Raw genomic sequence first — 27,845 nt, 5'->3', positions numbered from 1 at the left:
TGAAGAGCCTGGCATGGCCTTCCAATCCTCCTGGACGCCCCCCAGTGTAAACGGGATGCACAGAGCTGCAGCAGCCATCCTGTGAGCTAAAGCAAGTGATGTGCTGAGGACAGTGGTGTACAGAGAGGCGCTGGGCCTCTGACAGCGGCGCCGAACAACTGAATGAAGGCCCACACTCTCTCCACACCCACAGACTTCCTGTTAGGTGAGAACAAAATAAATCCTTATTTAAGCCCCTGAAACTGGTCTTCTGTTACTCACAGCTGAAAGCATTCCTATCTGAAAAACAGAATTAGTGAAAACCACCAGGTCATAACAACACTTACGCTTATTGAGTACTACTATATGCCAAGCACTGTCTTAATTCCCACAACCCTAGAATGTACTTTTATTATGTCAATTTTATAGATGAAGACAAAGCACAAAGAAAGCAGCTTGCCCAAGGTCACTCCAATAGGAGGCAGTGGAGCCATGGTTTGAGTGCAGTCTGGCTCCGCAATGTCTGTCGGGGGAGCCCAGGGCAACTTTCCAAGGACAGCCACCAAAGACCAAGAGAGGGGTGGTTAGAAATCCTGGCTCCACTACTCACTACCATGTGATCTTGATTGCATTCACTGCTTCTTTGGAGCCTTGGTTTCTTTAGCTGTAAAACAGGAGCAGTAACGGCATCCACCTCCGGTTTGTGATCAAGATTAAGCAAGGAGAAAAACAGTACTTACCTCACAACACTGTTGTGAGGAATAAGTAGAAAGAACTTAGCACAGGGGCCAATGCTTGGCCCCAAAACACTAACTATTACCACCTTTTAAATAAAACATAAACAACTATAATGAACATAGGAATAAACCCTATTGGATAGATATAGACACCACAGACACATAACATAAACTATTTTACTTTGTGCTGGCTAGAAATTCTCATCTCATTTTTCTACAATAAATACATATTCCTTGTATGAACAGAACCCCCAGCAGCTCATTCTCTCCTTCTGGACTAATTCTGAGTGTTCCCAGTAACACACAGCCACGCTTTTGGAACAGAACTAACCATATGAAAGTTGATGATCCCAAAGTCTTTTTAAAAAACAGAGCACTAAGTCTATTAACTCCAGTAGCCTAATTGAGGGGAATGACTAGGAGGATAAAAAGGGGAACACAACACTCAAACATTTCTGCAAGGACATAGTTGTTTCAGCTACATATACATAAACAGCCTTGAGAAATATGTTCCAGTACTAAAACCTAACTTTTAAAAGTATCCATTTAAAAAGTAGTTGGTTTTCAGCCTTTAAATTTCCATTTAAATTAATTTTGCCTAATGCTCTTGTTTTCAAAGTTACCTCTCCTTCATTTGCCCTTGGCCAAGTCTCGGTCACACCACACATAAAGTCAATTATCCCAACAACAGGATGTGTACACGCACATTCCTGAGCTGAGGAACCAGCAAACATTCACTGGAATTTCAAACCCAGGAGCTGCTTAGGGCTGGGAAAGCAGCTGCCAGTATGTTGTGTGGGAGTAATTCCAAACCCCTTGGACACTTGGGTCTCTCTGCACCAGGGCCTGATGGCACCACGACAGAAACGACAGAAGCAGGGAATCAGAGACCAGAAAGGCAGGGAAGATGGGAGGGCAGGGCCAGAGAGGGCAGCAAGGGGCTCACCCAGGAGTGTGGAGATGCGATAAGTAAAGAATCAGCAGGGAGCACAGAAATGAGAAGAGTTTTCTCAGAATAGAGGGTAACATTAAGAGAACATTCCAGGTCAGGTAGGAAGTGGCTGGAGGGTAGCAGCAGGGAATCACAAGCTTTGTTAAGCAACTACTTTTGTACAAAGAATATCCAGGTACAAATAAAACTCTTTTCCCAAGAAGGGCACATTCTACAGAAAAGATTGTTAACTAGCATTGTTAGCAAAATAGGTATGGGGTAAAAAATATATATGCAAATACTACAAAAGGATGAGAGTTTATTTCCAAGTATAATGTTTGATTTTATATAAGCAAAATGGAACCAAAGTGATTAATTCATAATAGCTGGCTACAGAATCTGTACACAGAAGTCCAGTACTACTAGAAAGAAACACCAACTGGGGACCAGAAGACCCAGGTTCTAAATGCAACCCAACTGTGTGACCTTCGGTAATGACATCTAACCTCTCTGGAGCTTCATTCGTCATGGACAAAGTGGGAAGGATTCTTGGGCCATTTACACAATGAAACCTACAGAGCCACTAAAAGATGGCAGACACCTACACGTACCAACACCCAGAGAAGGCTCCAAACTAAGTTCAAAACAATCAAACTGTAATGCTAAGCTGTAGAATCTTATAAGATGGTGTCATTTATGGAATAAATGGACTGCGATGAGCTGAAGCTGTCTGTCTACAAGTGCACAGGAACGTGTGAGAGGGAGCTGGAAGGACAGCAGGTGCGCCGCTGTCAGAGGCTATGGCTGTGTGCAGCGAGGAGAGCGGCCGAGTGTCCGAAAGGGCATCTATGTCGCTCTACCGTTGGAATACTGGGCAAGAAGGTGCTCGTGTATGATACATCATGACGTGAAAATGAAGGGCCTGTTTGGGCTTTTTAAACTTCTTCTTGAAAGAACAGCAGAGCACTTTCTATACTTGAAATCCTACCCACATTCCAGTTTGTGAAAGAAATCTTCCCCCCAGGAAATGACCAGGGAGCCATAAAATACAGTTTGGAATCATCTAGTCTAGAGTTTCCCAATTCAGACTCTGTTGGTCTCTATTTGACTGTATTCCACTGAATCTAATACATCATCTATTATAAGACAGGTTATTTATGTACCACTAGGAAAGGGAAAATGCTGTCAACTAAATTATGACACTGGATTTAAGATACACGCTGATTTCAGAGATTTTAAAATGTGGAAAAGTTTTGTGACTGGGAATTGATGAAATCTGGTATTATGTCAGTTATCAAAATGAGAAATTATATTCAACACTCACTGTTTGTACATCACAGTGTGAAATGTTACCTTCACTATCTGCAATTAAGCTACAACTTAGCTTCTCAACAACTTTATTCCTGACAATAAAGTGCCCAGAAAAGAATGGTTTAGATGGCAAGTCATACTTCTTTAATTATTTCTTCTACTTATACACAATTTTCTTTCATTCCGAGAGATACTTTATAAACCAAGGGAAATCCCTAAAAGGGGCCAGATCCCTACTGAAATGATTAAAATAAATTTCATGTGTAGCTTACCAAATACTAACAGCCACCATAAATACTGCTCGGATGTGTTGCGTGCGCACTCTCTGCTGTCACCTGGCGAATCCCTTCACATGTGTTCTACATTCCTTATGACGCTTCTTCCAGAGGGGCCATTTTCAAGAAAGACATCCAGGCCCAGGAATCCCAAAGCCTATCTCTGGCCTTCACACAGTGGTTTCCCATAAACAGGGTAGAGGAAAATGATCTCACCTTTCCATTATTTTTGAAGAAGATTAGAAGGAAAAAGCCTGTATAAATGGTTAAATTTTTAAAAAGGCGAAAAATACCAAGTATGTGGCAAGGATATGGAACAAATGGAATTCTCACATAATGCTGGTAGGAGGGTACATGGATACAACCATTTTGGAAAATCGTTTGGCAGTATCTACCAGTGATGAACACATGCATATCCTCTGACCCAGCAATTCCCCTCTTAGCTGTACCCAACAGAGATGCAAACATATGTTCACCAAAAGACACGTACAAGAATGTTCACAATAGCACTATTTATAAAAGCCAATAACTGGAAACTATCCAAATGTCCATCAACCCAAGAATGGATAAGCTGATTGTAGTTATATTGTTCAGCCATGAGAATGAATGGCCCACAACTACATGCAACGATATACAGAATGTTCAGCAAAAGAAGCCAGAAACAAGAGTACATACTGCATGACTTCATTTACATGAAGTTCAAAAACAGCCAAAATTAATCTATGATGTTAGAAGTCAGGACCATGGTTCCCTTGGTGGTGGTGGTGGTTGAGAGGTAATGACTGGAAGGGCACACAAGGAGGGTTGTTGGGGTGCTGGTAATAATCTGTTTCTTCATCTAGGTGTCTTCCATTTGTGATAATTCACAGAGCTGCATACTTATAATGTATGCATTTTTCTGTATATATATATGTTATACTTCAGGAAAAAATTTCAACAAAACAACAGCAACAAACAGAACCGACAAGGTTCCAGAAAATGGCAATTCCCTAGGTGACCTAAAGGGAGAACCAACTGCATCCCTTGCCAGCTTTTACAGCAATGCTATCCATTATGCTAGGTGTCACAATAGAGAATAGCAAAAGTATCGATAACTCTCTTCCCAGGGGACTCGAGGTCAAGGAAGAAAAAGTCTACTAAATAGACTAATCTATTTTTAAGAGAAGAGCAATCAAAAAAGAACATCTCATTAGCAGCTTATAATTACTTCCAAATCCCAATACAGACCACAACCTATTAACACCATTTTAAAAAATGAAGTTTATAAAACCATGAGCTGTTCTACTTATCTGTCCAGACTCACAAGAAATTGAGAAAGAAACATGAGACTGGCCAAGGGTTTTACACATTAGTTCTTCTTTCCCAAAGATCTGATCTTAGTCTTTGAAGTCTTTGAGTCTAAGAAATGTGCCACAGGGTCCTTAATGAGTAGTTTCCTAAGACAAATGTCTTTAGCATTTATTTGGGGGCTAATTTAATAGAAAAAAATGGTTTTTATTTTATTTTATTTATTTTTATTTATTTATTTTTTAAGATTTTATTTATTTATTCATGAGAGACAGAGAGACAGAAGCAGAGGGAGAAGCAGGCTCCCAAGGAGCAGGGAGCCCGATGCGGGACTCGATCCCGGGACTCCAGGATCATGACCTGAGCCGAAGGTAGACGCTTAACCATCTGAGCCACCCAGGCGCCCCGAAAAAAATGGTTTTTAAATCAGTACGGGATGTATGAAGTTACCCTGTAAGCATGACACAGCCAAACTACCCACGTTTGATCCAGACTTCAACAGAATGATGGTATAGAAGCCAACAGTCCTGGATCGCACCAGTATACTACGCGTCTCTCTGAGCCTCAGTTGTCCTAGCACTTGTGAGAAAAGAATGCTAGCTAGCCACGAAACAAATTCCAGGATAGATTTACCAGGAAGCGTTGGTAATATTACTTGAAATGTCTTACACGATAATTTTTATAACACTGTATAATTTTTAATTTGCACCTCTAAATCATCTGAAACAACTTTTTGTAACAACAGTAAGGGATGGCCATTATGGGTCAGGTATATTATCACTAATCTTCCCAATCATCCCATTTCACCAGTAAAGACACTGAAAGTCTGCAAGGTTAAGTCCCTTGAACAAGGTCTCAGAACTAGTAAGTGGTGAAGCGAGGATTTGACCCCCAGATCTGTTCGCTCCTGAATAGCAGAGTGGTAACTGTGTGGCAAGTCATAGCTCCCCATAGCATAAAGGCAGACATGACTGATCAAGCAAGATGCTCTTTCCTGCCACTACCAAGATGAAGCCTCAAAGTCCTTCTCAGGAAAGATCTCCAGGATACATGAAGTGAAAAAAGCAAGATAGAGAACAGAGCATAGAGAAAGCTAACTTTCGTATAAGAAGGAGGGAGGAAGGTAAGAATGTATAATCTCATATACCTGTGTTCATATAAAGAAACAATGGAAATATACACAAGAAAATAGTAATAGTGATTACATCTGGGGGAGGCAAAGCAGGGAGGGAATGAGCTTTTGAGGGACAGGGTACTTTAATTCTTGAATCATATAAATACATTGCCTTTTTAAAAATCAGAGTTTAGAGGGGAGAAAACCCTCAACTTAGCACTACCACCAATCAATAAACACTGGCAATTAAAACAAACCCTATTTAACATTCTCACTCTAAAATCAGTTTTAACGTATCTCTAATACTTCAGCTACCACAAAGTTAGCCAGAGCCCAATGATTTGTTCAGCAAATATTGCTCGAGCATCTGTTCTAGGCACTCATCTAGGCACTGCAGGTATGAGTAAAATCAAGACAAATTCCTTACCTTCATAGAGCTTACCTTCTACTATGAGAAACAGGCACTAAGCAGTATAAAGACATGAAACATACACAATGGTACGTGGAAGGAAATGCTGAAAAGAAAAATACAGCAAGAAAAGGGGATATAGGAAGTGTTGAATGGGGAGAGGCTGTGTTAGATTTCAGATATCAAGGCCTTGGAAGGCCTCACTGAGATGGGACTGGGTAAATATTTGAAGGAAGTAAGGGAGATGGCCACACAGCTACTTGGGGGAAGAACATTCTTGACAGAATGCAATAGGAAGCACAGAGGACCTGAGGCAGGAGCAAGCCTGCCGGCTTTGTTCAGGAATCTGTTAAGAAGTTTGCATGGCTGCAGCAGAAAGAGCAATGGGAAGAGTGGTATGAGATGAGCTCGGAGAGGCAATACCACTAGGTCAGGTGAGGACAGAGAGGTCATGGTGAAGACTGGTTTTCACTCCAAGTGAGGTAGGTGTCACTGGAGGATCCTAAGCAGAGGAGTGACATGATCTAACCTGTGTTTTAACAGGGTCATTCTGGCTGCTGTGTTGAGAAGATATTGTACAAGGCAAAAGCAGGGAGACTAGTGTGGTCGAGCACCTGTAAGATGGTTCCCCCCCACACACCAATCCCCACCTCCTAGAATTCAAGCTCCTGTATGATCTTTTCCTCATGAGTATAGGCTGGATTTAGTGACTTATTTGGAACAGAGGGAGTTTACTTTCATGATTAAGTCACAGAAATTCTGGTTTTTATCTAGGGAGCACTTTAGCTCTCCCTCAGATCCCCCACTCTTGCTCCAGGGGAAGCAAGTTATTGTGTTGTGAGCAGCACAACAGAGAGACCCACATGACAAGAACCTGATATTCCCAGCCAAGGGCCAGAGAAAACCTGAGGCTTGCCAAGAGCCACATTGAGTGAGCTTAGGAGTGGATCCTCCCTGAGTTGAATCTTGAAATGATAGCTTCAGCTAACACTTTTCAAGAAACCCTGAGCCAGAAATACCCAGCTAAGCTAAATGCTTGTTTGCAGCCACTACAGTTCGGATAATTTGTTAGATAGCCATATTAAGTAAAACCAGCAGTTAGGAGGCTAGTTCAATAATCTGAGAGAGAGATGATGGTGGTTTGGACCAGAGTGCTAACGCTGGAATAGTAAGAAGTGGTTGGAGTCTGGTATTTTGAGAGTAAGGTTAACTGGACCTGCCAACATGAGAGAGAGACTAGGTGGGAGAAGGAGAGGACAAAAATGAATCTGAGGTTTTTTATCTGAGTAAGTGAAAAATTGGACTGCCGTTTATAAAGATGATAAACCCTGTGAAAAGAAGGCTGGCAAGCTGGCATGGGAAGGGGGATGGCAGGCAGTTCCTATCATGACCCAACTATGGACATGGAGAGCTTGAGATGGCTATGAGACACCCAAGGAGAGCCAAGAAGGCCACTAGATAAATGAGTCTGGGGTGTAGGGCTGCAAGGTAAATCTGAATCGTCAGCATAGAAATGGTATTTAAAGCTACAAGCCCAGATGAGATCAACAGGGCAGTGATTGAGGGAGAAAGCACAGGTCAACGACTGAGCCCCAGGACACTCAAACATCTAGAGGTCAAGGAGCCTGAGGACAACTCAGCAAAGGAAGCTGAGCAGAAACAGCCAGACATGCTGGAGGAAATCCCAGCAAATGTGGGCATCCTGGAGGCCAGGGGAAGAAAGTGTCTCCAGGGAGATGGTGATTATCTGCTCCAAGAGTGCCAGTAGTCGAGTAGATAAGCATTTCTTGACCTCACATTTTTATTAGTAGAGGCCTATCTTTTAGACTCAACCTACCTCACTTTCTTGAGTAAAGTCCAGGGTATCTTCTCCTGATGCCAGCAGTGTGTGGAGAATTCGCTGTTTCACTTGCTCCCACTCAACCAGCATGGACTCTCGATGGTACTCCTCAGCCATGCCAAAGGTCTGTCGGAGAGGAAAAGAGGGGAGATGATCCAAACGGGAAAACAACATGGTTTCCTTCAAAGTTCAACGGAGACTCAAAGCCCCTCCGATGATCCATCTTTCTGTAAGCAGAGCAACAGCGACCTACTTTAAAAATTATCCTTAGAGTCTAATGCATTAAAAAAAAAAATTTAATAGTGCTAAAATACTTCTAAAATTTACTTCTCAACCACTTTTCAGTGTACAGTTCAGTGGTGTTAGTACATTCAGACTGTCGTGCAGCCATCCACAGCTTTTTTCATCTTGTAAAACTGAAATCCTGTCCCTGTTTAACACTGACTCTCCACCCTCTCCTTCCCCCAGTCCTCAGGAACCACCTGGGGTTTTTGATCTGAGTAAGTGAAAAATTGGACTGCCGTTTATAAAGATGATAACCTCTGTGAGTTTATCTCTACTTTACTGTCTCTATGTTTTCGACTACTTCCAGGTACCTCATATAAGTGCAATCATACAGTGTTTGTCTTTTTGTGATTGGCTTATTCCATTTGTATAATGTCTTCAAGATTCATCCGTGTTGTAGCATATGCAGCATTTCCTTCCTTTTTAAGGCTGAATAATATTCCACTGTGTGTGTCTATCACATTTTGTTGATCCATCCATTTATCCATGGACACCTGAGTTACTTCCACCGTTTGGTTATTCTGAGTAATGTTGCTATAAACATGGATGTACAAATATCTCTTCAAGCTCCTGCTTTCAATTCTTTGGGGTATATACCCAGAAGTGGAACTGCTGGATCACCTGGTAATGCTGTGTTTAATTTTTTGATGGATTGAACAGTGTTTCCATAGAGGATGTGCCATTTTACATTCCCACCAACAATGCACAAAGGTTCCAGCTTCTCTACACCCTTGCCAGTACTTAACTATTTTCTGGGTTGTTGGGTTTTTTTTGGGGGGGGGGGGGGGGGAGATAGTAGCCATCCTAATAGGTGTGAGTTGATTTCTCATGGTTTTGATTTATTTACATTCCCCTAATGATAATAATGTTGAACATCTTTTCATGTGCTCATTAAGATAAATACCTTTTTAAACCTTTGAAATTAGGCTACATATTACAAGTGATAGCATGTCACAGTTTAAAGTGAAGTACTTTTCTTGGATTATAAAAATCAATGGTTTTTAGTAAACATCTAGGAAAAGACAAAAACAAGAGAGTCTCTCAATGTCTTTATTTTTTAAGAGACAATAATACTTTCATAGGAGGAAGCAAACCAGTAAAAGAAAAGTGGCACTTCCTACGATTGGGTATCCCACCACTCTACCCAAAGTGATCAAGAAAATGTCTGGCAAACCTCACGCCTGTCTAGTGGTAATATTGCAGGTTGTTGCCAAAACAAAGGTGCTCAGAAAGAAAAGGCAAAAGAGAAAGAAAGGAAAGAAGGGAGGAAGGGAGGGAGGGAGAAGACAAAACAAAACAAAACGTTCTTGAAGAAATGAAAGCAACTTATAAATACACGGAATCATGACCGTTCTTAGCCTATTATTCTTTAACTGGCAGACTGGGTTTCCCAACAGCTTCAGCCCGCTTTTCAAAAAGCCATTTCATTTACAAGCAGATTGGCATCTAATCAGGCAGCACCAAGGGAATGAGTATTAGTAATGCCTACTTTATTTCTGGCAACACAGATAATTTATACTGATAATATCCATATACATGAGCCCTGGGAAACTGTCAGAAAAATCATATACACTCCTCCTACAAATGGGATGTTTGGAGTATGGACCAATATTTATTAAAACGTGAAAAAGACAAATAGCAGACATACACAAAAATGATTAGGAAGAAGGCTGGCATATCCTGCAAGTCTGATTTTGGTCCATCTATCAGTGAATTCCTTCTCTAATATGTTTTCTGAAGACACAAGGAGAAATGACAATCATGAACTTTAAAAACAGTCTTCCACCTCGTTTGCTTCTCACTGGAGTCAGGCAGAATGGACTATTCCAGTCAGTTAGACTGGGGTGAAAAAATACCCAAGGCAAAAATCATTTTCTCTTGTTACGTTAGTGAACTTGAATATGAAAGCTATGCATTTTGAATAGAAAGAAGTATACTAGAACAGAAAGGCGGTGTGAGGCGTAGGAGAAGGGGTGGTTTCCCTAGAAGATATCGAGAAATGGTGCACAAGTGAACCACAATTTCTTCTCAACTCTTCCTATTTAGTGGTCAAACCAACAACCTCCTCAGCCTTGAGCCTCTCCCAGCAAGGGAAAATGAAGGGCAATGTGGCATGGGGACCAGGGCGGGCAGAAACAGGGAGGTGGGGGAAGGCTGGCAGACCACACAGCTTTCTGAGCCTGCAACAGGAGGTGAGGCACTGCCTAAGCTGTGGTATTGACCCACGACACTGGAGTGTCACAAGAGTTTTTAAGGATAAGTCCTCTGGCTGGTAAAGAATGGCAGAATAGTGAAAGCCAACTGAAGAAAACAGACAGTATACTACCCAGAGAATGCTGTTGATGAGGACAGTGGGCACAGACTTCCAGCATCATATAAGGGTTAGAGTGACAAGAATGGGAATTAATCAACACCTGGTTCATCAGGCTGCCCACCTATGTGCCAAGAACTCCTGTTTCAAGAACACAGGAAGTACTCTGAAAACTGGCAGCTTTCTGGGCTCAAATCCTCAGATATATCTGAGGAGACTGCCAGGCTACTCATTTACAAACAGCCCCGCAACCTGAATGAACAGCACTGTGGTTCCATTCATCATTAGTGTGATAAGGAGCTTCAAATAAAAATAAATGGCCCAATATTAAAATTCTCTTCCTTTGACCATGCAACCCCTAGCTTATCTTAATTACATTCGAGCTAATGAACATCTAATTTGTGGGCTAATCAGAGATGATCAGCCACCCATCTGCCCTATTTCAGCCTATTCCCTTTAGACCCACAACTGAACCACTGGATTAGGTGCAAAGAACAATATCAACCAGGAGAGCTAATGAATGAGATTCAACAGAGCTACTAACTGACAACTAAGAGGAGTGAAGGTCTGAGGCAAGGTGAAAGGTAGGGAACAGTAGGGACAAGAAGCAGAGGAAGCCAAGGGAAGAGAAAAGGGACAACCTGGAAGGGTGCATGGATATGCACAAATTAAAAGGAAGGAAAGACAAACCACAGAAAATGACAAAGCAGTGGAGAAATTATAAATTACACTGGACTCTTTCAAGTTATGTGTGGACATCTCTCTCTCTGCATACAGTTAAGAAAGGAAGACAGGAAGAGAACTGGGCAACTGAATTAAAAACAGGTGAGGAGCACTTGAACCCCACTTTCATAAAGGGAATAGGGAAATATGCTTTGACTTCATACCCGCTTATTATTGAGCTGTTTCTGGCTTTGGGAAACTCTACATATGTTCTGATAATGTTGTTCTGTTTTTGCTGGGATGCACCAAATGGAATAACATAGGACACATTTGTGGTTTTGTAGCTTGTTTTCTTGGCATTTCAGCAGGACATTGGCAAGTTACTCAAACATGAAATTACCACCAAAATGCCAGGAAGCCGCTCACCTTTTGTTTGAAAATAATTCTTGCTCAGTGGTAGTCTGCTGGTGTCCAGACAGGTGAAAGGTCTCCCCCCAGGCCGGCTCCCAACACCGGAACATCTCCCATATGCACACATTCTGCACTGTGGTATGTCACTTAGATGTTTTGGCTGGCTGCACATTTAGTCTCAGTATGGCACAGAGACTGCCAATTCCAGAAACACATTCCGCAGGGTAAATGGATTAATAAGGCTCAGTGGCATTCGACAATCCTAATTTAATTTCACTGGTCCTTTACAGCAGGAGAATTGATGTTGGTGAGTAATTCACTCAAAGTGTGAACAAAGAAGCCTTTATAAAAAAAAAAAATTTTTTTTTTTTTTTCAAATCTCAATCTATTTCTAGGAATAAGTACTACTGCCAAAAATGTACTTAATAAAATTTTGGGGATTTTGTTTTTACTCTGATAGTTAAATGTACCAATCATTTAAATAAATGCTTTGGAACATCTTCTTATAAATTAAGAGCTGGCAAGCCCCCTGCTGCCCTCTCTCTCTCTCTCATATCAGCCTTCCCGAGATAGTCCCACCTGCACAGAACATTTTAATAAAGCACACTGACAAACAGTTTTTTATTGTTTTACACTACATAAGTAATTTTAAACTACGTAAATAATACATAAATATATTTCACTTGATACAAGAGTTATAAAGTAAACAACAGAGCAGAGGTTTCCCCTTCAACCCTATGCACTTCTGCAGAGACATGCACTGCTGGCAGACTAGAGTGAACCCTCCCCAGCCTCCTTCCTGGGGACTGCTAACCTTCCTCTGCCCACCCCCCAAAGGACTCCAGTGGCCTAAAAATAAAATCTCTTACTCCGTAATGGGATCTTCTGGAAAGGTTCTGATCTTCCAATTCTTGTCAGAAACAAATGGAGATAACACGTTAGTAAACAATCCTTGAGTATCTTGAGGGAATGCCTGATGCAAAATAATGCTGCCCATATAATGGCTGCTCTGGCTGACTTCTTTATCATCCTGTGGACAGCTAAGCTGGTTTCCTTTCCTTTTTTTTTTTTTTTAAGAGCTTGGGAAAATTGTTAATGTAAAAGGTAACACAGAAAGTCAAATTGTATGATAAAAGGTAAGATTAAGGAAAATTACCCTTGATCATAACTGTTGTTCTGAAATGCTGGTTCAGTCAGCTGAAATCAAAATACCATTTTATATACCATAATAATGAAACCAAAGAATTGTCTGGCCTTCCACTTTAAGATTAACTTAATAATTAATTGACCATTCTGTTTCAGATGCATTTCAGTCACTAAATACAAGCAGAATTACAAGCATGATTATCTTCCTCAAAAACGGTTCCTGTAGAACTCCCTCTGGTGAACTAACTAAGTAGGAGAGCTGGGCCTGGACACAGGCTCCAGCTTCCAGAACACTGCTGCCCTCACAATGGTGTCCATCCTCATCTGGGTTCCTTTCTTACCCTCTTCCGGGACTCCTCAATGGCAGACAGCAGGGCATTGTCCTTCTCATTCTTCAGGAAGCCCTAGGAAAGGGGGAGAAATGACACAACTTAGGTTAAAATCAACCTTCAAATAATCAAAAGTACACTGTAGGGGAAAAAATCACCATCAGGGTATCTGCTATCCTGCCCACCTTCACCCTGACAGAAATTTCTTAACTCAGAAACATCAAAATAGACGGTTTTTCCAGGTGTTTCCTAGTTTCTTTCATTTTGAGAGCACATGATGATTGTTAGAAGCTGAAGTCCCATGAAGCAGCAGCTCGAGTTTCACGTCCTATAAACATGTAAAATGTGAACTAACGGTCAAGACTGCCCTTCAGTATTTCTGAATGGCCTGGATTATAGACACAGCTTTGACTACACAACAGTCACAGTGCTTCTAACTGTCTTTAGTCTATATTTCTCTGCTGCTTTTTCAATTCATTCTTCAATTTCTTCCTAACATCGCAGAAGCAGCACCATCCACTTGTCTGGGTGTTTTCCACTTATTGGTCAATGGCTGGGATACTCCCCCAAACAAACAAACAAACAAAAAACCCACACATTTCTTTTGGGGTTTTGCCATGTGCACTCCCTATTTCAGGCCTGATGACACTCGCTTCTTGTTTAATATACCTTGTAGTAATATAGATGGGATGAACAGAAGACCAAGATTGATTTAATATGCACAGGGCTAAATGCCTACAACATGCAACTACACAGTAACACGATGACAGACTTAGTTTCAAATCAAGGTGCCTCCATTTACTGATGGCATGAATTTAGCGAAGTCACCCAAACTCTCTCAACTTTAGTTTACCTGTATGTAAAATGAATTTTAATGAGATATGTGATCAAGCGCTTGACTCAAGGTTCAATACACTTATTAGAATCAATGAGATTTAGGGGCGCCTGGGTGGTTCAGTCGGTTAAGCATTTGACTCTTGATCTCAGCTCAGGTCTCGATCTCAGGATCATGAGTTCAAGCCCCATGCCCAGCATGGAGCCTATTTAAAAAAAAAAAAAAAAAAGAATCAATTAGATTTAGATCTGTTGGTGACATCAAAGAGGGAAATGCCCAAGAATATGCACTCTCTGGGGGAATATAATACAAAGCGGAATGAAGCTAAAGTTTTGAAGACATGCTAAATTTTAAAACATTATTTGACAGTATTGAAAACTGTCATGGTTAGTTAATTTTTGACCACCTATTATATTTTTAACAAGTATAACAGTTTAATATATGTTGTTCAAGCAGTCCCAGATACTAAGTTGCTGATTCTCTAAAACAAAACAAAAGAAAACAAACAAGGGGAAAGGGCACTAAAATTGGGAATATAAATTTAAATAAAATATTAATCTTCATAGATGCCCCTGATTTCTTATGTACTGGCCCATGATTCTCCCACACCTGCTGTCCCACCCCAACCTGACAGTGCACTGGATTGAACAAGGACAACGGCCACAGCCAAGGAAACAGTTCCCTCATAGGCGTCTCCAGCGCAGTCCCTGCGGCAGCTCTCGGGCAGCTCTGAGGGCACAACATGAAGACTGATCCAAATACCCACACTGCTATTTGGTGATGGGGTAGGGTGGGGAGAAGCACTAGTTACTTGCCTACTAATGCAATAGCCTCAATAAACCAGAGCACATAAAGTTAGGACCCCATGTGGTCCACACAGAAGGAGGCAGCTTGGCACCACATCCTTGCTTCTGGCCAGACATGAAATGATGGGGAGGATTTTAACAGACCCTGTTTATACCCTTTCACAGCAAATGAATCAAGTCAACAAACCTTTATTATAATTTCACTTTCACAAGGAGTCTTTAATGGCTAAAGCTAAAGGTTTTAGTATTACAGTTTATAAACAAAGCTATGGAATCATCATTGAATGTTGGTCCCAAACAAATGGCAGGCATAGATTGTGTTTTTGGCACCTTTTCCTGGCTGCTGCTACGGGAGGTGGATTGTCTACGCAATCCACCTTTGGGGTGAGGGTGGGGGGTGATAACCACTGCCCGACAAGGCCTGGTCTTATTTTTTTCTCTCTAGTTGGGGTAGGGGGGGCGCTGTGCCAAGTGCCCCATGCCCTTTCTGGGCTTCCTCTGCTCTTCCCAGTGATCAGCCTGTCCCATTCCTTTAATGTACCTATGTCTACATGTAACCCATGCACACACGCGCACGCACACACACACACACAACACAAATGCAAAGCAATAATCAGACACATTTGTTTAAAAGCAACATAATATGCTATAAGAAACACAATTCCAAATTTTCTAAGAGGTGTAATGTGAAATAGTGATGAAAGAAAGAGAAAAAGATACTGCTTGAGGGGCAGATGACTCTCTTGTTGAAAATATTCATTATAAACCCACATTTCAAAAGTCTCACCAATAAGTAAATCAAACACTTGTGCATGAGAATCAGATTTTAGACAGTGTCTACCTATGAACAAAGACCATGAGCCATTATGTACCTCAACAATTGGGCTTTCTCGATAGCACAAACTGGGCCCACAAGATACACAGATCTTGGATTTTAATTTTTCATCCTTTATTCCTCTCTAAAACAGGCTACATATCACATTTTATTTTTAAAAACAACACATTAGTGGCCTATCTTTTGAAAAGAATCTTTAACAGAACTATAATGTATACAGTCAGAATAGTTCCGGGGTCTGGGTGCCATCTAGTGGCAGTTACTTTCTTTTAAAGAATACACACCTTAAGGGAAAGTAACAAATTAAAGAACTAAATAGTTAGAAAAATACCTGCCTGGGCCCAAGTTTCCCACGGATCTCTCCCTCGACTTCCCTTTTCCACATGTGTTTCCTTTCCTTCCCACTGCTTCTGGGAGGTACCTCTCACACCCCACATCCCAGAGATATACTTTTAATAGCTCATCAGAAAATGGGTTTTCTGTAGGACTGAGGGCATGAAGGGTGACCTGGGAGGTGCCTTTCTCAATGAAGACCCTGGTCACAGACAAGACTGAACAGCCCACCTCCCACTCGGAGATGCCAGCCATCTAACTGTGACCCTCAGAGCACCGCACCCTAACCCTCTTCTTGCCAACAAGCACTTTTTTTTTAAAGATTTTATTTATTTATTTATTTATTTATTTATTTATTTATTTATTTATTTGACAGAGAGAGAGAGAGAGTGAGATTGCGAGAGCAGGAACACAAGCGGGGTAGTGGGAGAGGGAGAAGCAGGCTTCCTGCAGAGCAGGGAGCCTGATGCGGGGCTCGATCCCAGGACCCTGGGATCATGACCCGAGCCGAAGGCAGACGACAAAGCACTTTCTAATTGCTCACAGTCTCCCACCCGACCCGTCTACTGCTGGTCCACTCAATAAAGAACATTCCACAAACATCTGCAGGCCTGCTAAGTAAGATAACTACTCCTGACTACCCCATCTGTATACTGCTCCTCACTGCCAGAGTCCTGGAAACAGACCCTCTTCTAACTGGCTCCTTGAATGGGTTTTGGTTTCAAGCTTTCTGTAACATATAATAGCTCCCATTCAGGAAGCAATTAAGGGCCAGACACTGCTCCAAGCAATTCAAAGACATTACTGCTAATCTTTTAACAATATGAAAAAACAGACATGATCACTCCACTCTGCCCCCATCCACCCCCTCTCCATTTTACAGGTAAGAAACAATCTCAGGGGCGCCTGGGTGGCTCAGTCGTTAGGCGTCTGCCTTCGGCTCAGGTCATGATCCCAGGGTCCTGGGATCGAGCCCCGCATTGGGCTCCCTGCTCTGCGGGAAGCCTGCTTCTCCCTCTCCCATTCCCCCTGCTTGTGTTCCTTCTCTGGCTGTCTCTCTCTCTGTCAAATAAATAAAATCTTAAAAAAAAAAACAACAACAAAAAACAGAATCTCAGCATTTAACTAACTGGACCACAGTTTCCCAACCAGGAAAAGGAAGAGGCCAATTCAAACACAGTTCTGACTCTCAAGAGACCCAATGTTTCTAAGATAATAAGGGAACAGTACACTTCTAAATCAAGAAAATAAGGAAAAGCTTCCTCTTCTCTCTAAAAAGACAGAGTCCAGGAAGGAAGCAAAAAATACCTTTAAATTTGTTTTCTTCGTCCGTTATCAGTTCCCCTTTACGAATGATGAAGTTGGAGGGTCAGAGAATACTAACTCTTATACCAGTACCAATAAGGGCTAACCCTTTCACTGCTATGGGGATCACTCTGTACTAGGCGAGGGTTACACACATCTGGTTCTAGTCCTCGCTTTTAACTCAACACTAAACTGTGTCTCAGTGCTACTTAACTGGATCATACATTAAAGTATGTCCTTAATTAATATAGATTTAAACGCTGAAAGGGCCATTCAAGATGGTTTCTAGAGCCTCTACCAACTCTACAATGCTGTGGGTCCATACTAAGATCACCTAGTTTGTAGAATCCAAATTTTCTGACCCCTTTTCTACCTTTTTCCATTCTACCATACTGTCTCTATCACAGCAAATCAAGGTAGAATAAACAGATATTTTATGACTGCATATTTATTCTTTTCTTCCTCCTACCTCATATAGTTAGGGGAGGAATGAGACAGTAAATATCAGTTTTTGGCATTCCTTTCGAATGGTGTTTTTCAAGATGTGAGTCAGAACTCATAATTGGGTCATGAAACCGATCAGCACTTTTTTCAATCAAGTAACATGCAACAGAGATGTGTGGTATGGGTAGATACTGTTCTGTGAAACTTTTCTTCCAATTATGTATACATATTTTTATGTATGAAGTGCATCATGGTATAAAATATACCTCTTACTATGGGTCACAGACAAAAAGCTGGAAATTACTGCTCTAGATGTCAACTCTTTGGCGTCCCAAAATATTACTATTTATTGCTGTGGAACAAACACCATACATCTGCCCAAGCAATATCTCCAGCCATGTGTTTTTTTGTTTTTTTTTTTTTTAAGTAAGCCCCACGCCCAGCTTGGAGCCCAGTGCGGGGCTCGAACTCATGACCCCGAGATCAAGACCTAAGCTGAGATCGAAAGTCAGTCAGATGCTTATCCAACGGAGCCACCCAGGCAACCTCCCCATGTGTCCCACCTTTAACAGAGGAAATGGGCTGCCTTGTAATGTATAAAGGTTTCCCCCACTATCTGAAAGTAGAACATTCCTTTGAAACCTTTTGTAAGCCAAAAAGACATAAAGCAAAGAAGCAATTACCATTAATACATATGAAAAAATTTCTGAGTGTTCCCAGACCCCCAAAATAACCTCTCTCTGGCTTTTCTGATACCTTAGAGTACATCTTGTTAACGGAGGCACCGAATAAAACAAGATAAAGCACAGATGCTCACAGATACAGTTCAAGGCTCTGGCGGCTGAGGCTGAGATGCTGAGTGCGGCTCTCAGGGGCGCTGCTTGCACGGCTACTGCTCGGGGTGTGTGCTACAAGACAAATGCTGATGGCTGCTTTGCTTTTCACCTTTTTCGTAAAAACAGAAGTCCGCTTTGGATTTCTTTTGGTTTGCAAAAACAGGTACTAATGTAGGTCCTTCTGTAAAAGCAAAGTGGCATAACACGGACTTTTGAAAAGCACAGGGGATACCGGTACTAACCAAAAACAACCCAGAACCTAACCACAGGTAAGCCATTCTCCTATCAAACGTGTGGTTCCATCTCAGGGACCTGACAGCCACGCTGGGAAAGACAGGCAAGAAACGGCCTTATTTTTAGTCACCAGGCAGGCTGGGTTTCAGAATACAAGTGGCAGCTAACTCCTACTGCAGAAGAAGGGAGTGGGCACAAGGATGTTTGTTTTTGTCATATGGCCAAATTCTCTTAGCTTATTTGCTTTCCAAAAGTGAAAACTGTAAGAAATAAGGGTCTCTGTGAGAAAAATTTCTGTATCCACTTTAGCTAGGAAAGTAAGATGGCAAAAAAAGAGCTTACAGTGACTCTTTTCACTGTTCTTTGCTTCCCACCTACAACAAGTAAGTGATTTGCTGGACAGTTACATAAACAGTTTGAAGATTCTGAACACAGATTTCCTGACCATTAAAAAATAAAACAAAAAAGATAAAATCATTAGTCTAGCTTGGCCCCACAAAGCAAAAGCCATATTTTACATGGTCCTCAGAACACAAAAGACCATTCCATGTCTCTTCCCCTTCAACAGATCAACTGGCAATCTACTCTGACAAAATTTAAAGTGAAGCACCCACAGCGGGCCAGGCTTTCTACGAGAAGGTATCTGACATAAGACAAAAACACACAGTGAGTGCTTTAAAAGTCTTGTATCTTCTCTCATTTAATACATAACAATATACAAATTAATAGGAAATCTGTAACCAACATTCCACATCAAAATAACACAAGTAAGCACTGACAGGAGAAAATGGTCATCGTAGATGAAAAAAAACATTGCCAAGACACAAGCAACAGCTAGGAAGGCAATGAAAAGGGAAAAGAAAACTAAGTAGACCAAAAAAGAAAGTTAAAAACCAGAATAATCAAGAGGGTCGGCCCAAGATGGAAAGAAGACTTCCAATAAGCACTGCAAGTAGCCATCAGAACTTTAGATAGTGAAAGGGAGCAGTGTCTGATTTCTGCAAAGACAGGAGTGTGAGTTGTATCCACTATGTGCTTCAGCTCATTCTAAGTAAAATACCTACTACTCCCTTAACCTTGCCTAAATTTCCCTTCTTCCCAATTTCTGAACAAACAACCTCTTCGGAAACCTTCTCTTGGGTGAGATTTTTACAAAGGTAAAGCTGCTACTTCAGGAGAAAGTGAGGAAGGACAAAGCGAGATACTGTGTTCAGATGGGCACAACAGAAACCCTGCCAGTACTCGGAGCCGCTGGGCTTATCAGATGGTGTGGACAAGCTTTTCATTAGCTCCCTTTGTGGCGCCTACAGAGAACGCCTCAAGGAATTTTCAGGTGCAGAGAGATGTTCATTACTGATAAAGCCTAAAAGACGAACAGAGAAATTTTAAAATTTAAACATTTTCAAGATTTGGGGGAATTTCATATGGTTTTACAGCATGTCTGGTTATTTTATCAGAGCAATATTTAATGCAATACAGTAAGGATGCATAAAATGTCAGCCTAAAACACCCAAGAGATAGCGCATCCCCTTTTGCAAGGAATACAGACGGAACTGCAAATCCAGGCTTTATTTTACAACTCAGGTATTTAGAGTAAATCCCACAGCATGTTTTCTACAAAAAAGTTTAATACTTTAAATTGTTTCTTCACAGACTACATTACATTTTAAAAAGTAGATACATAGATATCTTAAAAAAAAAAAAAAAATCGGGGCGCCTGGGTGGCTCAGTCGTTAAGCGTCTGCCTTCGGCTCAGGTCATGATCCCAGGGTCCTGGGATCGAGCCCCGCATCGGGCTCCCTGCTCCGCGGGAAGCCTGCTTCTACCTCACCCCTGCTTGTGTTCCCTCTCTCGCTGTGTCTCTCTGTCAAATAAATAAATAAAAATCTTAAAAAAAAAAAAAATCCCCCTGCAGAAAGCAGTGCTAAGCCAGCAGCTGACATTACCAATTGTAACAGATTTTTAATGCCGTTGTATGAGTTCTCACTGTGCATTTATGCAAAAGCCTAGCCGCTCTCATTCAGCAGGTGGCAGCAGACCCTGCAAGAGTGGCTGAGGAGTGCCACCATTTGCCAGCTCAGCAGATCCAGAGGCCCGCAGGCAGCTCTGGACCCACAGGTGGCAAACCTTGTCACTGTAACATGGCGCTGCATGGGCACCAGGCCATCTGTCACTGTCAGGCTGCAGGGTCCCATTTTGTACATGGGTTCTACTACTGGGCTAAACAAAGGGTCACACAATTAGGTGGTGGATTTGGGTCCATTAAGGCAAAATAAATCACTTGCTCCCATAATTAGCATTGGTTTAAAGGATGGTCTACAAATTCTTACAGGTTAAAGCTAACCCAGTGTGTCCAAGGAGATTCAAAAGGTAAGAACACACAGCTCTGAGAAAATGCCTCCTTCTGGATCCACCCAGGGCCTTCCGGACAGCACTGACTTAAGCATGCTGGCACGCCTGGTCTCTTCAAGGGCATGCCAGTCCAGGCATGATCAAATTCCATCTAACCTGTGCCTTCTGCAAAAGCCACAGGCCTCTGAGAGAGCCATTCATACAAGCCCACCTAACTGCCTTCTGTGGATCCCTTCCTATTATCCTCCCCAACCCATGAAAGGAGAAGGAGGATGAGGAGGAGGAAGAGGGAAATAACTACCGTGTAACAAAAACCCAATTTCCAAGACTTTTAGTACTGAGTAAAGAAAGAATGTAAGAGGCAGGACTCATCACGACCCAGAAGGGGAAGTCTCTGAGGACGGGGATGTGCCATTCCTGTGTGAGGCAGTGAGGGGTGCAGAGCGCACAGCACACCTCCCTTGTCAACACAATGGAGGCACACAACTACCAGATGTCTCTTCCTATTTCTACGCCAAGTCATGAAGCTGCAGCTGCTTCTGAGCACACTGGGATACTGCCCTTGCAAAGTAAGGCTGAGGTTAAGAGCTGCACCCTTGTAAGAGCCAGTTAAGTCTCTTGTGCTACTGCTACAAAACTGTTTGTGCCCTTTTAGGGAGTCCAGGGCACTCCCGTTATGTGTTCCTTATCTCTGGCCTTCCAGGAAAGGAAAGCAATCTGTTCGGCTCAGTCACTGGGAGACTAGGTGCAGAGGGTAAGAGCATAAATTAATGAGTAAAAGAATAAACGATGGCCATTTAGGCACTAGTGAGAAAAAAAATACTTCAGCAGAACTCCCCGTTCCTCCCAGATCCAGCAAAGCCCTGCAGTGACCTTTTGGGGTTGCATAAATAACTTCCCCTGATGGTCACAAGAGGTCTGGGGAGATGATGTGGCTTGCTCAGTGCTGACAATCTCACCACTTCATGAAAAACAAGCCAGAGCCTGCGTCCTAGTGAGAGAGAGGGGCCATGATACAGCAGGATGCGCCATGCTGCAGTGGTTGGGCCTCTGCTGGCCACCCTCTCCCTCCACTCCTAGAAGTGGGGCAGGAAGGAACAGGAACACTAGAAGCCAAGACAGAGATGGAGGGAGGGCAGCCAGCCAACTGTTCTCAGACTGCTGAGGTGGCCCCGTGGGAGAAAGCAAGGACAGCAACTCTGAACATTTTATCTCCCTGCCCTACTCCCTGCGCCAGTAAAAAACTAGTACACTTACTAGGGCTAACCTTTGGGGACAAAAGACCAGGGAAGATTCTAAAGAGAAAACTTCAATCTAGTTTTGCAAATGGGATATAATAGTGTGGCAAAGTATGTCTGGCTTCAAAAACAGCACCAGAACCTTCTCCTCACCCAACGGTATGAATAGATCTAAAAAATATTAATGCCATAGCCATTCGAAGTGATGGTTAAGGTAAGAGGAGGAGGATATACATTAAGGGACGATAAAAATGTTTTATTATGTCTTTGGGGAACTGATTTCCATCTTGGTGATGGATCAGTCCACAGTCAAAGAACTTTGGGTACTAAAACCACACTGCACTATAAAATGGGAATGCATCAATAATGGCCTTTTATCATGGCCGACATCCCCTGCCACTGTCCCCCAAACCCACTCTAAAAGAACTCATTAAAACAACCCTGTATTTTATGAAAAACACAGATCCCCTGCTTTCCCATCTAGTGTCTTTTCCCTTTGGAAATAGGAAACAAATGCAAGATTTGGGGGCTGTGAGAACAGACAGCAGAGGGTGTGTCTCTGAGCCGGTCAGGTGGGAACTGAGAGGTTTTTGCCAGGCTGGTTTCTACAGCGCTCAGGATTAAGTTCTACTTAGCAAGCACAAGGAGCGCTGTGAGTCAAGACAATGTTTGAGAACCACGTGTCATACTAATTCCCTGCTGGTACGCCGTGTCAGTCATTTACACTGCAGTCGAAAATCACAGCTCCTCCCGCTATGCAGCATTGCTTATGCCGATGGGATTGGAGCACTGATCATCATGGCTGTCAGAGAAAAGGGAGCTTTGGTTTTGCGGCAGTTTCTTCTTCTTCAGAAATTCTTTTTCAAACATTTGTCTGGAGTCCACTAAAACAAGCAAGAGACTTTTATTTATAACTTCCAGTTGTCTTACACGGAATTTGTCATGGTACGCCTCTGCTCTGCTAACAGTACTCGGGATTTTACTCTCTCTCTCAAACCTTAAGTTTGGAAACGTTTTGACTTTACCCTGTCAGAGTTGAGGGAATGCCACAGGATACGCCACTCACCATTAATCACCATGGGTAGAGAAAACAGAAAATACTGCCTAGCTGGAGTGGCAAATACAAACTACAGGAGGAGAATGCAAGACCATCTTATGAATACAAATAGCCTGAAACTGACAGGGAGCTAAAACCTTTCAGCCAGCCCTTCCATACTAGGAAAAGGGCAACCCTGCACTATGGGACCCCCCTCATACCTACAGCTGAAGGAGTCATCTGCTGAGAGGGCGTGTCAAAATGCCCGGCTCCATCTCAGCTTAAGGCAGACGAATGTGATGACCATGCCCACCCCAGGAGATGAGTACTTCCTCCTTTGAACTGAGCCAACATGATGGACGACCTAAAAGCTCAACTTGCAAATGTGTCTTATTTTTAAATGTTTGTTTATAAATGATAAATCTGTAAATGCGTATCAACTACAACACAGGCGCAGGAAGACTCCAGGCACAGCTCAATTAAGTCATTTCTGACAAGACTGAGCAGGAACATCTCTGTGAGTTAGGCTGCTCAAGTAAAGACAGGCTCTGCTGAAAGCTCAATCCATCAGGCCCATCAGTTACCAGCGAGTCCACAAGGAGAAAGACATGAGTCAGATGCAGACATAGGCATAGCACAGCACAGATAAGGAGTCAGGTGGCCTGAATTTGGGGCAAAATCAACTGCTTTGCAGATGTATGACCTTGAGAAAGTTGTTTAATGACAGTAAAGCCTCGCTTTATCGAACTGTAGGATGAGCTGATTACACTTCATCAACTCCGAGGCCAGCTCTGAAATTCCAACTCCAGGAGAGAAGGGAACAGGTAAGAAATTAGCACTGTCACTACCACGATGACTACAGGTTACTTCCAAATTAATCCATACCTTGAACCACAAAAGAAATACAATAAACTTTGTTTTTGAAGGTGGCAATATTTATTTTACATATAAAATAACCTAAGCCCACACAGAGCTAGAATGAAAACCAGAATCAAAGACAAATAACATCTTTTCATAGGAATGCTAGTTTCATCTTGCCATAAAGGAGACTCATACTGTCCTCTGTTTTCTAAAAATCCATCCTATATTGGAAGGAGTTATGTTTCTACATTAAAAAGAAGAAGAAGAAAACACAAAGCAAGGGATTTTAGAAATGTTGATATAAAATAACTATTTAAAATTTATTTTATCCATATCTCACCAATTTCTTAAAAGTAACAATTGGAAGCTATTTAGATATAAATGCTAATTAAGTCTTTAGTTCAGGAAAATCTCAAAATTTCTCTCTTCTAACACAATAAAAAGTAACTGCAAATTGGCAAAGCAGTGCTACTAGAGGTGTCTCCAAACTTGATTGAAGAAAAATGACTTGTGTGGTGCACCTCTTATCACAGCGTTCCTGGTGACGCCATTTTACTCCTTCCTCACTGCCATCTTAGTGCCACAGAACGCTTCTAGCGGGCTGGCCGACATGCTTACTTATCTACATTATGGCACTGCCAGAGCATTCAAAGGTTTGATATGAATACATTTTTTTGTAGCAAAAAGAGCCAGCCCCTGACTCTTTACTACCAGCCAGGCTAAAACTGCATGAGAAAACCGAAGTTTCCAGATTGAAGAGATTTGGGAATCTCCCTACAAGTACCAGAAAGGAGAGCCTCTTCCCAGCAGCCAAACTTGAGTAGACCATGGTAGAGGCAAAGAAACTGGAAAGCAACTGGGTCTCTGCTATCTCCCCAGAGTATCTCGTACATGGCTTCCATAAAGCCAGAGAAAGAAAACAAGACCGGAATCTTCAACCAAGTTTTGCTTTAAAAATTTCAAAGGAAGGCTTTGTGACACCCTTCATGCCATCCAACCAAACATTTTATGCAAGCAAAACTGCAGTTAAAATGGAGTTCTAATTTGCTGCCTAAAACTCTTTTATTTCAAAGAGCAAGCCTTGTAAAAACCAAGGGGGAAAGAGTCCTTTTGCATTCTAACATATATCCAAACAATGAATATATTAAATGTCCTTCCTAGGGTTAAAATAATCATACTGAGACCTAGGCTCTTATGCTGCAACCCTAAGATTTATGGAATCTTTGTAGGATTTTGAACAGGGCTTAGGATAACTGAGCCTTCCTATTTCAATGAAAAAACTGATATGAAAACCTTCCTCTCCCTTAGTTTCAAAAACATCTATTAATTAGAGAAAACCAGCATTCAGTGAGTAGGATGAATAACAGCTAGTGCAACAAGACCTGGAAGAACAGCTGGCTTTATAAATTTGATATCAAGTGAAAAAGATTCTCAAATACTCAGTTCTGTGAAGATTCAAACCCCTGAAACGGCTACTAAAGGATTTTGAGCAAATTCTTCATGGTACAGTTTACTGTAAAAATACACTTACTATAAATTCTTCAGGGTTAAGTGCCGTTAAAAAAATAAACCCACAAATCAAAGTTAAAATCCACTTATTTCCTCTCAGTAACAGCATAAAGGAACAAAGGAATAAGCCAAGTCAAATCCAATTAATTCTAAGAATCAAGATTTCTAAGCTTACAATCACAAACAAGAGTTTTCCACAAGTAGCTCTGAAGTCACAACTATTAATTAACAGAAAGCACTAAGAATTACCCCCATTAATGAGAGTGAAAGTCTCAATCTATTGATCGTTTAGGACAAAATCTTGTTTTGTTACAACATTTTTTTTATATATTTCAATCAGCTACTACAGATCATTAACACGGAAGGGTTTTCTTCTAATAACAAAAAACAACACAAAACCTAAACTAAAATCCAGCAATTTTCTTTAGGACTGGAAAATAAACTGTTTGTAAAAGACAGTGAAAAGAAGCCTGAACTCTTAAATATATCACATTTGGATTTTTTTCCTCCCAAGTGTCATTTTCACCTTTTGACTGGTGATAAACTCATACCTCTCATTAACTTAAATTACCAGAGAAGAATTAATTAAAAGCATGTGTTAAAATCACTCACAGAACCTATATTCCAAACATACATGTATCAGCCTTGGTTTCTGACACACACATAAAAACATACATCCAAGAACCTCTGTCTTACACCTTTAATATCTACAGCGTTCATTCTAAAGTCTATTTTGCCCATTCAACCAAAGATAAATTTTCAACCTCTCCCCGCTATGTGAGTATATGAGAAATACTTACTGTAGACAAAAGGATTCCATTTTCTTTCTGGGAATATTCTCCACCCTTCTAGAGAACTCTTCTATGCAGTGTGCAAATTCATTTTCTGAGTTTTACAGTCACAAAGCTCTTGTGCCATGGAGCCGAATGTAAATGAAATGGCCTGGCCCTGCAGCTGCCTTCAGAGCGCAGCTCACCTCAACCATGATACAGCTAATTGTTAAAAATGGTGGCTGAGACACTTTCCATACATTAAATTAAGGAGCTCTGATAAAGATGCTGGCATCCACCCACTTCAGACAAAGGAAAATAATCTGCAACTGTACCAAGGCACGGATAATTGAGTCATCTACCATACAGGGTCAGTGTGAGAGGTTTCCTCCATCTTTACAAAATGCAAACCACAGCTCATTGTCTCATCTCAGAATCAATTCCTTGCAATGCTGCACTGGGTGAGAGTTTTAAAGGAATCTTAGTCGTGGGTAAATCCAGACCTCCAATGCCGAGACGAGCAAAATTCTCAGTTCCTCTCCCTTCCCTGAGTAGCTCTCCTCCATTCCCCACTTGACAGCTCCTCAAGTCTTCCTATTGTTAAGAGTACAGAAAGTCCCCCACCTCTGAAGGGAGCTAAATCTCTCAACTAGGTGAGCAATTTCAAAGTCCCTGCTTCGGAAAGAAGTCCAGACCCTACAGGTCCCATGATACAAATACATTCCTTGGGATAAAAAGCTATACATCACTGTCTTCTCCTGCTGTTTGTAAGGGAAGACAACAAGCAAGCTGCTTTTTAACACTGAATCAAAAACATTTTCATCTCTGATATTAATCAAGGTATTAAAAGTATTAGAGGCAACATTTATAATTTCATTACCTTCCAGATAATGCTTTCACGACTTAGGAAGTTTCCATCTCATGTACAGAAATCACATTCTCTATACCAAAAATGTGAAATATATTGAAAGGACTTATACTCTTTTGAGGATAAATTTAAGAAAGAAAAAGTAACTATCTTAATTGAAATTGCCTACATGTAATAATACTTAAAAGTCCACATCTTTGGTGTTACTATTTAATTCTTCCCATTTAAAGCCTTATGCTAAAGCATTTCCTGTGAGATAATCCCAAATACCTCCAATAGTACTTTTTCCCTATAATAAAATATAAATGACTGAAATAAGGAATCCTACACAAACACACACACAGTCACCTAAAAATCCCAAAGGATCTGGTTTTAGCAAAGAAATTCTATTTTAATGTTTTACCTCATATAAGAATTCTGCACTTCACATTCATCTTTCAAAAAAATCCTAAAGAAAGTCCATACTACTTACTACTTGAAGTCTGCAAAAATCCGAAATAACCAACTATTTAAATCTTTAAGCAAATACCTCTCTGCCCCACCCAACAGATTTTT

General features: G+C 41.5%; 1 protein-coding gene across 6 annotated transcripts in view; it reads right to left on the bottom strand.

The window, feature by feature from the left end:
• NUP93 (nucleoporin 93) overlaps positions 1-27,845 on the bottom strand; it is a 119,007-nt gene that overhangs the window by 25,970 nt on the left and 65,192 nt on the right. For all 6 annotated transcript variants that reach the window (XM_044911433.1, XM_044911434.1, XM_021705812.1 and 3 more), the window contains 2 exons: positions 13,041-13,103; positions 7,881-8,009 (listed from right to left, as the gene is read on the bottom strand). In XM_044911433.1, coding sequence (XP_044767368.1) covers positions 7,881-8,009; positions 13,041-13,103 — 192 coding nt within the window. The remainder of the gene's footprint in view (positions 1-7,880; positions 8,010-13,040; positions 13,104-27,845) is intronic.

This window comes from Neomonachus schauinslandi, chromosome 16 (genome assembly GCF_002201575.2).
Source record: "Neomonachus schauinslandi chromosome 16, ASM220157v2, whole genome shotgun sequence".
NCBI lineage: Eukaryota > Metazoa > Chordata > Mammalia > Carnivora > Phocidae > Neomonachus > Neomonachus schauinslandi.
The sequence above is the reverse complement of the archived record's forward strand: the minus strand, read 5'-3'. Positions and strand labels throughout refer to the sequence as shown.